Genomic DNA, 13,358 nt, shown 5'->3' on the forward strand with positions numbered 1-13,358 from the left:
TTGCCATTGCTATTAAAGTTCATTTTATATGAATTTGTCTCCATTGAAGTAAGCCACCTCAAACTTTATTGATTTTATTGATTTTAATTCATTTTATCATTCTCGGGGTGCCTTTTTATCCTTTTGTGGTTATGATAAAGATGCATTCAGTTGAACACAAGAACTGCATTTTGAAGAAACAGACACATTTGAAGGAAGGGGAGTGCTTTGTTATCGTTTGTCAACCACTAGTAAAGTAAGGGTTAAGCGTAGGTTAGATGGGTTAAGGTATGGAGAGGAATCAATATATTAGTTATGGTTGGAAGGTTAACTTTGGAAACCAGGAAGGAAGTCTTTGACTATCTTCAGTTAGACATCTGGAAGGGGGTTTTGGCAATAAAAGCTTTTTTTAGGGGGAGCTTAAGATCATGGACCAAGTAGAGAGCATTCATCAAGAAGGGGTTTCAATGAGAGAAGGTTAAGGTTAGGCTTTGCTGAGAAGTTTAAAATTATGTATACACACAATTACACAATAGTTTTGAGCAGGAGTGAATACAGACGCATTGCTTGGATACAGCCTAGCAATGTGTACTTTCGCTATGAAAAGGGGAGGAGGGACATTGACTTCAGAGGGGAACAATGTACTTGTTTGTTGTGTTCATTTAAAGATTCAGCATCATGGATCTCTGAATGTCATTCAAGAGGGACTATACTCCCACAACAGCAGAGAGCTTATCTCTAGTCATCGCCAAATGTAATCATTGCCGACTGAGGCTTTCTGCATGTGTCTTCACTCTGTTCCCTTCCCTCTGCTGAATAGCTACATCGCCCTTGCAGCATCTTAGTCAATTCAGCAGAAAAGGAGGGGGGCAGAGTGAAGATCCAGACACAAGGAGATTCTTGCTTTTGCCAATGATAAGAGATAAGTAAGCCTCTTCTGCTCTCTGCAATGAAAATAAACAGTTTTATACACAGGGAATACTTGGGAATGCTTTCAAATGTTCTTCTATGTAACTAAGATTAGTTACTGATATTTTACTTTTGGGAGTATAATCCCAGTTTAAGGCAACTGTAAGCTTTGCCCGTTTAAGGCCGTCTCCACTGATAACCTAGCATGTGTACAGTTGCATTATTGTCATTAAGAGATTCATGATGCAAGTTCCATCTAGCATGTCTACAAGCCTTACGGCTACTTATCAGAAAGGGATTTTTATTACAGCAGAAAATTAAGATTAGATATGAGGAAGGAGTATCATATAAAGGCAAAGGTTACAGTTAGGCAAACAATGGAGGGGGGAAAAGTGCTATAAATGCTGACAGAACTATATTACAGAACCAAAACAGTAACTAGAGCCCAACTACGTAAACAAAATACACTGCCATCGCCCAAGTACTCTTATTTACCATGTAAATTTATTCCGTCAATATAACGCAATGGTGGTTTCAATCATTTCTACAGTCCATAAAGACATAGACAGTTATTGTATTCACTTTTTATCCTAAGTTTTCTCCTAGGTGACATTTTCACACTTTATCAATTAAATGTCTTTTAAGCCACCAGCGAGCAAGAAAATACTCAGAATAATTTTGACTGTACTTTTTGGTATTTTTTTCAATTGTCGAAACAATTCCCTCTTAACAGCTAAACAATCCCCTCTTAAAAGGAACTTTAACTCAGGATTGAATTTATCCCAATCAGTAGCTGATACCTCCTTTCCCATGAGAAATCTTTACCCTTTTCTCAAATAGATCATCAGCGGGGTTTGTGAGGCTGATATTGTGGTAAAACCCCTCCCACAGTGTGATGTGACCATGGACATGACTGTTTCCTTTCTGTAAACCTTGTTGCATTGTGGGAAATAACATTTGTTTCCAACTGCCAAGCAACCAGTATCTCCCTCTGTGCATATGTACAGTATAGCTATAAAAAAACAACCTTTTAGCCTAATGGGTGTTGTTGTGATAGATAATGGCAGTTGGTGCTGTCAAGTTTTTTGTTTTTGCTTTTGTCTGCTAGTAGTAAAGATGATGGCATGCAGGCTTATTGTGGAACATGAGCGAATTACAAGGGCGAAAATAAGTAATTTCTTGATCTCTCTCTTTTATTATTTAACTTCTCACTTTGCAATGTATTCAGCAAAATTCCCTTTTTTTGAATAAGGGACATTGGTCCAATTCACTTTTTCTCCTAACTTTTTTCCTAGGTGATATTTCACATCTTATCGTTAAATGCCTTTTAAGCCACCAGCAATCAAGAAAATACTCAAAATAAATTTAGCAGTATTTCTCCGCCTACTTTTTGGTAATTTTTCAGTAGCGGAAAAGCTATTTTAAATTGAAGAGGAACACTTCTTAGAAAAAAAACTTGAAACGTGAATTGAATAAGGGCCACAGGCCCATAGGGCAATTAACGTTTTTTCCTAGGTAAAATTTTAACACCTTGTCAATAAAATTACTTAATTGCAACGTACTAAAAAAATATTAGTACTATCTTTAAAGAGAAAATGAAAACTTATCTCCTAGATATAGGCCCATACGCAATTCACTTTTTCTCCTGAGTTTTCACCTAGGCGATATTTTTGAACTAATATAGGCGATATTTTTTAACTCAATAAAATGCCTTTTAAGCCACCAGCAAGCAAGAAAATGCTCAAAATAATTTTAATATAACTTTGTCACCTACTTTTTAGTACTTTTTAAGTTGAAAAGTGCTGGAAAGTTATTTCAAATCGAGAAGAAAAATTATCACCTAGGGGAAAACTCAGGTGAAAAAGAGAATTGCATATGGCCCATAGGCCCATATGCAATTCACGTTTTTGCCTAAGTTTTCTCCTAGGTGATATTTTTGTACCTTATCAATTAAATGCCTTTTAGCCACCAGCAAGCAAGAAAAACTTTAAAATAATTTTGATAGTACTTTTTCACTTACCTTTTGGTGCTTTTTAAATGGCAACATGCTAAAAAGTTATTTTGAAAAGACTAAAAATTATTATTCAGAGAAAACTTATGAGAATAGTGAATTGCATATGGGCCATAGTGTTTACACTGGCTGAATTCAAGTTGCTCTGATAATGTTGCCTTTAGTTGGGTACATTATTTTTAACACAAAAAATGTATTTCACTGTATCACGTTTTACTAAATGGATCATTGTGGAACAAGCTTCAGAAGTAAATTTAATATAAGTAACTGATGATGGATGTAAAGATATACCGGTACTTATTTTACATTGATTTTATGTATGTTGAACTCTAAAATGGGGACATATCACAGCATTACACAATTACCTGTTAATGTGACTCCTGTCTGTGCTGAATATATAAATAATAAAAACAACTATGTTATTAACAATGCATGCATCGTAGTAGATACTAAATTTTCATCCCACTTTATACCATCAAAGTTTATTATGCATAGTAATCTTTATAAGTTGTCTTTGTAAAGGAGCACTACTAAAGGAGAATTATTTTATGGTTAAGTGCTGTAAAAAACAAAATTCAGCTAATTAAACTGGGTTATTTACAAGAGAAACAGTAGAGTGTTGTACCGTGTTAGCCATTAGTAAAAACAAGGAGTTTTGAATCAGGATGATACCATTTATTGGCTAATTTAGAGATGAAAAAACAGTGAGCTTTCGGCTTATAAAAAGCCTTCGTTGGACTGGTTCCTGACAAATACTAAAAAACACAGCTTATATACGCTGACATACAGAGGAGAAACATTCTTTAGCAAACATAAATGTAATTCGATGCCTTAACTGTTACTCAGGAGGCTTTCCCAGGCATCCTGGCTAAATTGATAAGATCACCATTTCCCTCAACATAACATAAAATAGACTCTGGTGATGGGGAGACATCGTAAATTCCGAGCTGTGTTTTTCAGTTTTTGTCTGGAACCAGTCCGACGAAGGCTTTTTATAAGCCGAAAGCTCACTGTTTTTTCATCTCTAAGTTAGCTAATAAATGGTATGATCCTGATTCAAATCTCCTTGCTTTTACAAGAGAAAGTAAGCATTTTCTGAATAAATAGTATTGTCCTTTTACTGGTCCTTACCCTTTAGGGCCCGTTCACACTGCACGCGTTTCCAGCCGCGTTTTGGAAACGCGTGCAGGTGGCCAAAACGCACGACATCAGACATTGCATAGAGTGCAATGTCTGATGTTCACACAGCATGCGTTCCGGACCTGTGCGGTCCGGGAACGCATGCTGCACGCAGATTTTACAAAAACGCGCGGCTGTCCCATTCACTTTTCAGTGATGGGATCAGCCACGCAACGCATACGAACGCGGACATGCGTGCGTTCGTACGCGTTGCGGTCCGCATGCGTTGCGGTCCGCATTTTGTAGTCTGAACGGGCCCTTATGCAACTATTTACCCTTACCCAAAGATTGTTGGTCTTGCTCTATGACCCAACATGTAAAGCTATGTGCAATACCCCTAATAGAAGGTAGCTTTAACCCTCCTGGCAGTATAAAAAAATCTGCCAAGAGGGAGCGCATCAGTTTTTTTTTTAGTTTTTTTTTCCTATATCATGTAGCGAGCCCAGGGCTCGCTACATGATAGCCGCTGCTCAGCGGCATCCCCCCCGCCCTCTTCGATCGCCTTCGGCTATCTCCGATCAGGAAATCCCGTTCAAAGAACGGGATTTCCTGGAGGGCTTCCCCCGTCGCCATGGCGACGGGGTGGGATGACGTCACCGACGTCACTGACGTCGGGACGTCATTGGGAGTCCCGGGCCACCCCTCGGCGCTGCCTGGCACTGATTGGCCAGGCAGCGCACGGGGTCTGGGGGGGGCCGTGCGGCGCGACTGATAGCGGCGATCGTGAGCGGGGCGGCGGCGATCAGTGTGCTGGCGCAGCTAGCAAAGTGCTAGCTGCGTCCAGCAAAAAAAAAATTAAACAAAACGGCCCAGCGGCACCCTCCGGCGGCTTACCCCGAACTACGTTCGGGGTTACCGCCAAGGAGGTTAATACAGTCATAATACACATACAATTGAAATTTTGTTTATAGTATACAAATACACTTAAGGTTATTAAGCTAATTCACATTATGAAGTGCATCATCTAAACACCAGACACGTTTCGCTGTAAGGATGCTGCTTCCTTAGGCTCCAGAAAAATAGTATTGACACTCCAGTACTGTTCTATAGCCACAAGAAATATCATTGTAATGGTGGGCATACACGGCTCGATTTTGCCGCTTGATTCTCCCGCTCGATCGTTTCGCCGCTCAATTCCGCAGTTAATTATTTTATCTTCCGCTCGTTTTTGTTATCATTTTCCATTCACTTCAATCCGGAATCGAGTGGCGAAACGATCGGGCGGGAGATCGGACATGTTGGAAATTATCTATTGAGCCATCTTAATGGCTCAAAATCGAGCCATGCATTAGATATTTTGTATCGTACATGATTTATTTTGGGGGGTGCTATTTCCAGCTATAAATGATAACGTAAAAAGGTCCAAATTAATGATTATTGTGTAAAACACATTTAATTCATCAGCATGCTTATTCAATCCCAGAGAGAGAAAAGTGTGTTTTGGAAAGTAGCACCATGGGTGTTTTATTTTCCTGTCCACTGCTGGGTGGATGGATTAGATGTCCTTGGCGATACATTCCAACACATTTATATTACGCCATTTATATTAAGACAAAAAATACTTTCAAAGCCCTTTTGGAAATATAAAAATATGAATATTTCTATATGGACATTAGGAATATGAATCTTTATTGACCACTAAGTTTACAAAAACAGATGCTTGCTAAAAAATTAGATGAGTTCCTTTGCATTTCTTTTGTAAATAACACAGCATGATTAGATATGCTACTGTGCTTATTTTAGTTGCTTTCGCTTTACGCAGAGCAAAATATTAATAGCAACAGTGCAACAAGCAAGTAAAATGATACATCAGTTATGGGTATTATGAATATCACAGTAATGTAATTAAGTAAACCGCCTAGTTGTTCTCCTTTAAAAGATGTCTACAACAATGTTCCTTTGCCTTCTGTTAAATTTCAATTGCTGTAAACTACAATATGATATGAATTCAAAGAAGCCAAACTCAGTCTAAAATGCTATGGAGGGTGACTTACCAAAGGAGCTGGATAGTGAAGGGCAGTGAAGTTATTTTCAATCTAATCATCCAATCATGTCAGAGGATTATACAGGAGAAGGAATTCTCTACACTTGATTGGACGTTTAGGGTTAATCCCTTTTTTCCTGCCTGCCACATACTAATCTCCCCTTTGTATACCACCCTTGAGTGATCCACCAAGTGTGACTGGCAGTATTGCGCAGTCTTGGTTCTGTGCAGTGTACTGAGGTCTCATGAGAGTTTTTGTGACTTATTTCAGTAATGATGTAATCACAAGTAAGAGATGTATGATTTTATTTTGAGATGTTGTCCTTTCTTATAGCAACACACATGGGATTCGATGATCCCAAAAATTCTGTTATTTGGATTTTGTGAACGTAACAAACAAAAACACAAAAACGAAAAAAAAAAATAATTGTTGAATAAAGCTAGGCATACATGTAACAGTGCATTACTGCAAGAACCATGCTTAACCACTTGAGGACTGCGGTGTTAAAGGGACTCCGAGCTAAAAAAAAAATGAAAATGGTACTCACCTTGGGCTTTCTGCAGCCCATTGTAGGTCGGGAGGTCCCATGACGGCGTCCTGGTTCTTCTCCCAGGTCTTCTCCCAGAGATGGCTGCCCGGTGCGTTCCGGGCGGCTCCAGATGACACTGGCCCGAGTGTCGGACTCTATCTATATTTTCTATATGCCACGTCTGACTTCAACATGCCGGCCGCCTTGCGTCATCACGGCGGCCGGCGTGACAGTACAGTGCATTTTTTTTTAACTTGGAGTCCCTTTAAACCCCCCTAGTGACCATGCCATTTTTTGTTAATTGGGCCACTACAGCTTTAAAGCCAAGCTGCAGGGCCGCACAACACAGCACACAAGTGATCCCCCCCCCCCTTTTCTCCCCACCAATAGAGCTTTCTTTTGGTGGGGTCTGATCCCCCACAGTGTTTATTTTTTTTTACAAATATTTATTTTATTTATTTTTAAATAACTTTCTTTATTTTTTTTTCACTAAACCCTCCCTCCCACCCCCGCTAGCCAATCACTGTGGTCGGCTGTCATAGCCTTCAGCCTATGACAGTGGATCACCGCCGACACTCTGGAGGGGACAGCAGTGTCACACTGTACAAAGTAATTAGACGTCCGTGTCTAATTATCACCGTTGCGAGACTGCATCCAAGCAGGATATGCGCTCCTGCTAGCCCCATAGAAGGCCGTTCACGCCAATTAGCATGGAGCGGTCCTGGGGCTGACGCCGCGTTCACGCCAGTGGACATGGAGCAGTCGGCAAGCGGTTAACGTACGGTGCTTGGGGTAATGTAAGTCTATGGGCGATGCATGTAGTATAAATCATGGAGCGTGGTGCGCTATGGCCCGCATGTACAGACCCACGAGAATCCCAGTGACATACTTCCTGCCCAGCTGGGAGTATGTCACAGAGCAGAGGGTCCCCTCCTGTTTGTTTGTAAATGGGTCCAGTATGCTGCAGATGGTTGGCACGGTCAATGCCCTTCGGCCCAGACATACAAAACCGCACATGCGCTGTAAGCCCAGTCAGCTCCTTTTTGACCCCACTGGGGACACGTCAGCACATGTGCGCAGACATTGAACATGATGAGCAGGGTAGCGTTGTATGTCTGAGGCAAAAGCCACAGCCCGCACCAACCATCTGCAGCATACCGAAGCTGTTTACTAATGAATAGAGGGGGACGCAGCCACATGGGAGATGATGTAAGAAACCGCACACCTCCCCATACACTAACATAGGCGATTTTCTATACCTCTTTGCATCGAGTATCCTTTAAAACACTGATGGTATCAAGTTTGTTTGTTTGATCACAGATCAGGACATCCATTTAGCAGAAGTCTAGGTTGCCACCCAACCACAGTGTTTTCCTCTTTGACCTGTGCTGTCTAGCCTCAAATCCTATGTCTTGTTGTTGGCAGATAGTAATGCTGCAGTTGGCATTCTCTACTGCCTTTGGATGGCATCTATTTGGAGGCTTGGAGTTGTTTATTTGTTGCTCTTTGTGAGAAGCACACAGCTAACTACATATGTCCCGGGAGGTACCATATAGCACCAGGAGGAACTGCGGGATGAATAATTCAGCTTCCATGTCTAATGGAGGGGGTGCTATCCTTACGGATTACATCCCATAATTCTCACTTAAAGAATACGTTGTTCAGTTACTTCTAATATTTGAATGAAACTGCAAATAAATGAAAACATGGATAAAAAAATAAGAAAAATTCAGTAGGTTGCTCTATGAGAAAGGACAACTCTTTGGATTTTTATCAAGTTGAAGTCACTACTGAGTAATAATAATATTAAATAGTTAAAGTGATACTGAAGCAAAAAAAAAAAACGTATGATATAATGAATTGTATGTGTAGTACGGATAATTCATAGAACATTAGTAGCAAAGAAAATATTATTTATTTTTATTTTCAGCTTTATAGCTTTTTTTTATTACATTGCATCATTCTCTAATATTTGCAGTTTACAAACCACCCTCTCTATTTTAAACTACGAAACAGAGATAATGACCCTTTAAACTTTCCTGCAGTAAAAACTTAAATAAGAAACAGTAAGAAACAGGTTGAGTTAAGTGCTTCAGAAAACAGCACTGTAGTTGACAATGCTTGGTTGGAGAGCTGAAAGAAACTCTTTTGCATAGATAACAACTGAAGTTTCTTAACTCTCCCTGTACTGGAAACAATATGAGACTCATACCTGTGCTACTAATAATCTATTTCTTAGCTGTACTACACATACAATTCATTATATCAAAAGTTTATTTTCACTTCAGATTCCCTTTAAGGCAATACCTTTTCATGTAATGCATGTTCATCCCAATTCCAGTATGCCATTACCCTTGGCTGTGTGGAGCATGAGCAAGTACCTTTCTTGTAGTAGTGCATGTATTCCACCAAAATCTGTGCTGCAATGTAATAGCCAATTATCTCAATGCAAGATGTTATCCAGTGTTATTTAAGTATTTATTTATTTATACTATGTACTGTAATTCATTCTTCATTCTATTATTTCAGGACATAATTTTCCATTTTCTTTCTTTATTGTTTGGCTTGTGGTTATATAATTTATTTTAACGTTTATCTCTTTTTTTTTCTGCAGTTTTCATTTATGTGAGTCCGTCTTTCCACTATCAGGTCTTTAGTTTCTTTTTATGTTGTTATGGTTTTTCTTTTGCTTTTGGTGCGTGACTTTTTTCCCCATACAATCCATCTGTTTCTGCCCATCTGTTTAGATTTTTTTTGTAGTTTTTTTTCCATGCCTTCAACCAGATTAAGGGCATATTCACAGTGGGACGGTGCGTTGTAATGGGACATTAAATTCGCAATGCAGCATTACAACGCAACGCAAAAAAAAAGAGGTAATGCACATTAATGCTGTGTTACTGTGGCATACAGTAGATACAGTAGAACATACAGTCAATGAAAGGAATGCCTCTTTGTATCTGTTTAACGTTTGCGTTTAGAGGTAATGCACTGCAAGCAGCGAGTTACCATAACGCAACATTTACAACGCGACGTTAACATCACACTGCTAATGTTGCATAGGCTTTACATTACAGTGCGTTATCCTGCGTTATAATTACTTTACAACGCAGGACAATAACGTCCCACTGTGAATGCACCCTAAATATATACATTTTTCCCTATTTCCAGAAATGACCTTTGCCTTTTCCGATTATTATACTAGGTGGTTGTGAATGCCCTGATCGGAGCCATTCCATCGATTATGAACGTGCTTCTGGTTTGTCTGATATTCTGGCTGATTTTCAGCATCATGGGGGTAAATCTGTTTGCGGGAAAGTATTATCATTGTGTTAATACTACTTCTGGTGAAATATTCCCAATTACTGAAGTCAATAACCAATCAGAGTGTGAGATGCTCATAAAGGCCAATGAAAGCGCTCGGTGGAAGAACGTAAAAGTGAATTTTGATAATGTTGGAGCTGGGTATCTTGCTTTACTTCAAGTGGTGAGTACAACTTATTTGTTGCTGTCATTTGCATATTTGTGCATGGCCCTGCTAATTAGCCTTAAAGAATTAAGGAAATTATGACATAGGTTTAATCAGTGATTAAAGAAAGTGGCCTTAAGGTGCGTACACACGCACTACAGCAGCCAATGACGGGTCTGTCGGCACCTCCCGATGGGCGGGTTTTCAGCAGACTGTAGTGCGTGTGTATGCACTGTCGGCGGACTGATAAGGCTGTTCCTGAACGATCCGCCGGGCGGATCGTTCAGGAACAGCCTTATCAGTCCGCCGACAGTGCGTACATACGCACTACAGTCTGCTGAAAACCCGCCCAGCGGGAGGTGCTGACGGACCCGTCGTTTGCTTCTGTAGTGCGTTTGTACGCACCTTTAGGGGTGCTGTTCTCAGCTGGTTTCAGTCCTTCCTGTCTGGCAGGACACAGCAAGTGTGCCTGGGCACCCACTACCCTAATCCAGTGCGACTTGCTTATAGAGTTCCATAGGGTTCTGTGCTAGCACCATTACCTAGGATACAATTGTTACGCAGATGAAACACAACTGTATCTGTCCTTCAAGCCTGGCACCCAAGACCCATCAACATCCATCAATGTCTGTCTAGTGGTTGGATAGTGTACTGGTTAAAGCCTCTGAAACAGGAGACCAGGGTTCAAATCTCGGCTCCTCCTGTTCAGTAAGCCAGCACCTATTCAGGGCAAGACTCCCTAACAATGCTGCTTCCTACTGAGCGTGCCCTAGTGGCTGCAGCTCTGTCTCTTTGAGTCTACCAGGAGAAAAGCGTAATATAAATGTTCTGTGTCTTGACTTGTCTTGTCTAGGGGAATTACACTACTTGAGTCAGAACTATGATAAAATAAAGGTGTTGGTGGTAGTTGGTTCACACATGATGGATAAAGTCCAAAAGTCTCCCCACTTCAAATTAGCATATGGGGACATTACACATTCTTAGGTCCCACACTCCATATCTGGGGGAGACATGGGTATAAGCAGATAATATTGACTCCCAAATGTTGGTTAGAAGATCCAGGAGTGGGAAAAGGTGCCCTAGGGAATTAGTAGTTATTGGAGGTGGCTTCTTATAGAAGACAGATGCAGTAAAAGTTTAAGTCTATTCAAAAGAACTGCATCTGTCTTCTTCAAAGAGAACCAGAGATGAAGAAGAAATAGATTTATACATACCTGGGGCTTCCTCCAGCTCCATAAGCCTGGATCGCTCCCACGCCACCTTTCTCCGCTGACGGGTCCCGTCATTTCGTCCAGTCGGCGCAAGCACAGTGCACTCCCTCCCAACTACGCAGGCGCATGCGTACAGAGCCGGAGGGAGCCCCTGTGGATGCGGAAGACTGGTCGCGTCCGGCGGAAGTGACGGGACCCGGTACCAGCGATAGAGGCAGCGGAGGACGACGGCGTGGGAGCCTTCCAGGCTTATGGAGCTAGAGGAAGCCCCAGGTATGTATAACATATTTTTACATTTTTAAGCTTTCCCTCGTCTCTGGTTCCCTTTAAGAAGGTATGCCACCTTCCATCACTCACCTCCCAAGAGCAGCTCTTTGCCGCTATTGTAAAATATGGTTTTGAGCTTAACTTTAAAAGGTTGAATATGCTCATTTTATAAAGCTAGCTGCGCAGTTGGTCCACGTCAGACCATCTTCAATGTAAATGTTGTGGTATTAGCTAGAATACTGTATGTAAGCCACACATACACAAATCATTTATTTGAACTGCACATTGTTATAATCTTGTTTTGTTTTCCAGGCAACATTTAAAGGCTGGATGGATATTATGTATGCTGCGGTGGACTCACGAAAGGTTGGTATACATTATGAATCACTTCTGTTATTTATTGAGGCCAGTAGGCCAGCATTATAAATTAACATATACCCGTAGTTCCCCAAAAATAAGACAGTGTCTTATATACATTTTTGCTCCAAAAAGTGTGCTAGGGCTTATTTTCAGGGGATATCTTATATTGGCTCTGCACGATGTGTCCCAATACTGGCTGCCTCTTATTGCTGCTCATTGTACTGTTACAGTGCCGATCAGGCACCTGTCATGTCATCCCTGCACACAGTTGATAAACCTGCTGTGTGCAAGGATGATATGACAGGGGCCTGATCGGCACTGCACCATGTGTCCCTTTGCTGGCTGCCTGTGTGGAGCCGCTGTACTGCATGTTTAAGCCATTGTACTGCACGTTCTAATTGGATCAAGCAGTCTGGCTCCGTGATTGGGCCAATCAATGCACTCGCTGAGTAGCAGCAAGTGCAGCGATTGGCCCAAAAACTGAAAATAATCCCGCCTCTGAGTAAACTAACAGTGAAGGAGCCAATGAGCGGCACAGAGTGACAGCATGCAGCCTGGCATAAATCGAGAGTGTCCCAGAGACGGCAGCTCATTAGTGGTATGTGTCAGCTGGGGAGGTCATGTGGGCTGTGGCTGGGGCTGTCATGTGGGCTGGGGCTAGGTCTTATTTTCGGGGGATGCTTTTTATTTAGAGAATAAGCAAAACTTCAGCTAGGTCTTATATTCAGGCGATGTCTTACTTTAGGGGAAAGATGTAGTAGTTTTCCTTAGAAAAAAAGGAATCCTAAAATTTAAAGGGAACCTGAGGTGAGAGTGATATGGAGGCTGCCATATGTATTTTCTTTTAACAGATACCAGTTGCCTGACAGTTCTCCTGATCCTGTGCTTCTAATACTTTTAGCCATAGACCCTAAAAAAGCATGCAGCAGATCAGGTACTCTGACTCAGGTTTTACTGGATTATCCTCATGCTTGTTTCAGTGTTTAGACACTACATATGCCAGAAGATCAACAAGACTGCCAGGCAACTGGCATTGTTTTAATAGGAAATAAATATGGCAGCCTCCATATCACTCTCACCTCAGGTTTCCTTTAAGGAGGAGCTGTCAGCTGTACTATCTCAGTGACTTTTCTATAGTAAAAAAAAAGAGAAAATCCTTCTTAGGAGTCTCCATTTTTACTGTGTCTATCTTGAAGCCAATCCTGATGTCATTTGCTCCCTTACTCTCCTTTGCCTGATTGTGTATGCATTGCCCGCCCTCCTCCCAGTCTTCAGGCACTGCCACCCAGCTCTGCAATAGAAAGTGCATTGTCTCAGCATGAGAAATATTGCCCAATCAGAGAGGAACAGAGGTGTGGCAGGGGAAAACAGGAGGAAAAGAGGATTCAGCCAATCAGGGGGCATTAGTTAAGTCTGAGGGGAAAGTAAAGAAGCAAAAAAAGACAACCCAGCAGGCCCTGCA

The 13,358-nt window shown here is 41.2% G+C and overlaps 1 protein-coding gene across 5 annotated transcripts in view; it reads left to right on the top strand.

Annotated features, from left to right (window-relative positions):
- LOC137524995 (sodium channel protein type 2 subunit alpha-like) overlaps nt 1–13,358 on the top strand; it is a 351,655-nt gene that overhangs the window by 320,800 nt on the left and 17,497 nt on the right. For all 5 annotated transcript variants that reach the window (XM_068245607.1, XM_068245605.1, XM_068245608.1 and 2 more), the window contains 2 exons: nt 9,795–10,076; nt 11,849–11,902. In XM_068245607.1, coding sequence (XP_068101708.1) covers nt 9,795–10,076; nt 11,849–11,902 — 336 coding nt within the window. The remainder of the gene's footprint in view (nt 1–9,794; nt 10,077–11,848; nt 11,903–13,358) is intronic.

Source organism: Hyperolius riggenbachi, chromosome 7 (genome assembly GCF_040937935.1).
Source record: "Hyperolius riggenbachi isolate aHypRig1 chromosome 7, aHypRig1.pri, whole genome shotgun sequence".
In the NCBI taxonomy this organism is placed as follows: domain Eukaryota; kingdom Metazoa; phylum Chordata; class Amphibia; order Anura; family Hyperoliidae; genus Hyperolius; species Hyperolius riggenbachi.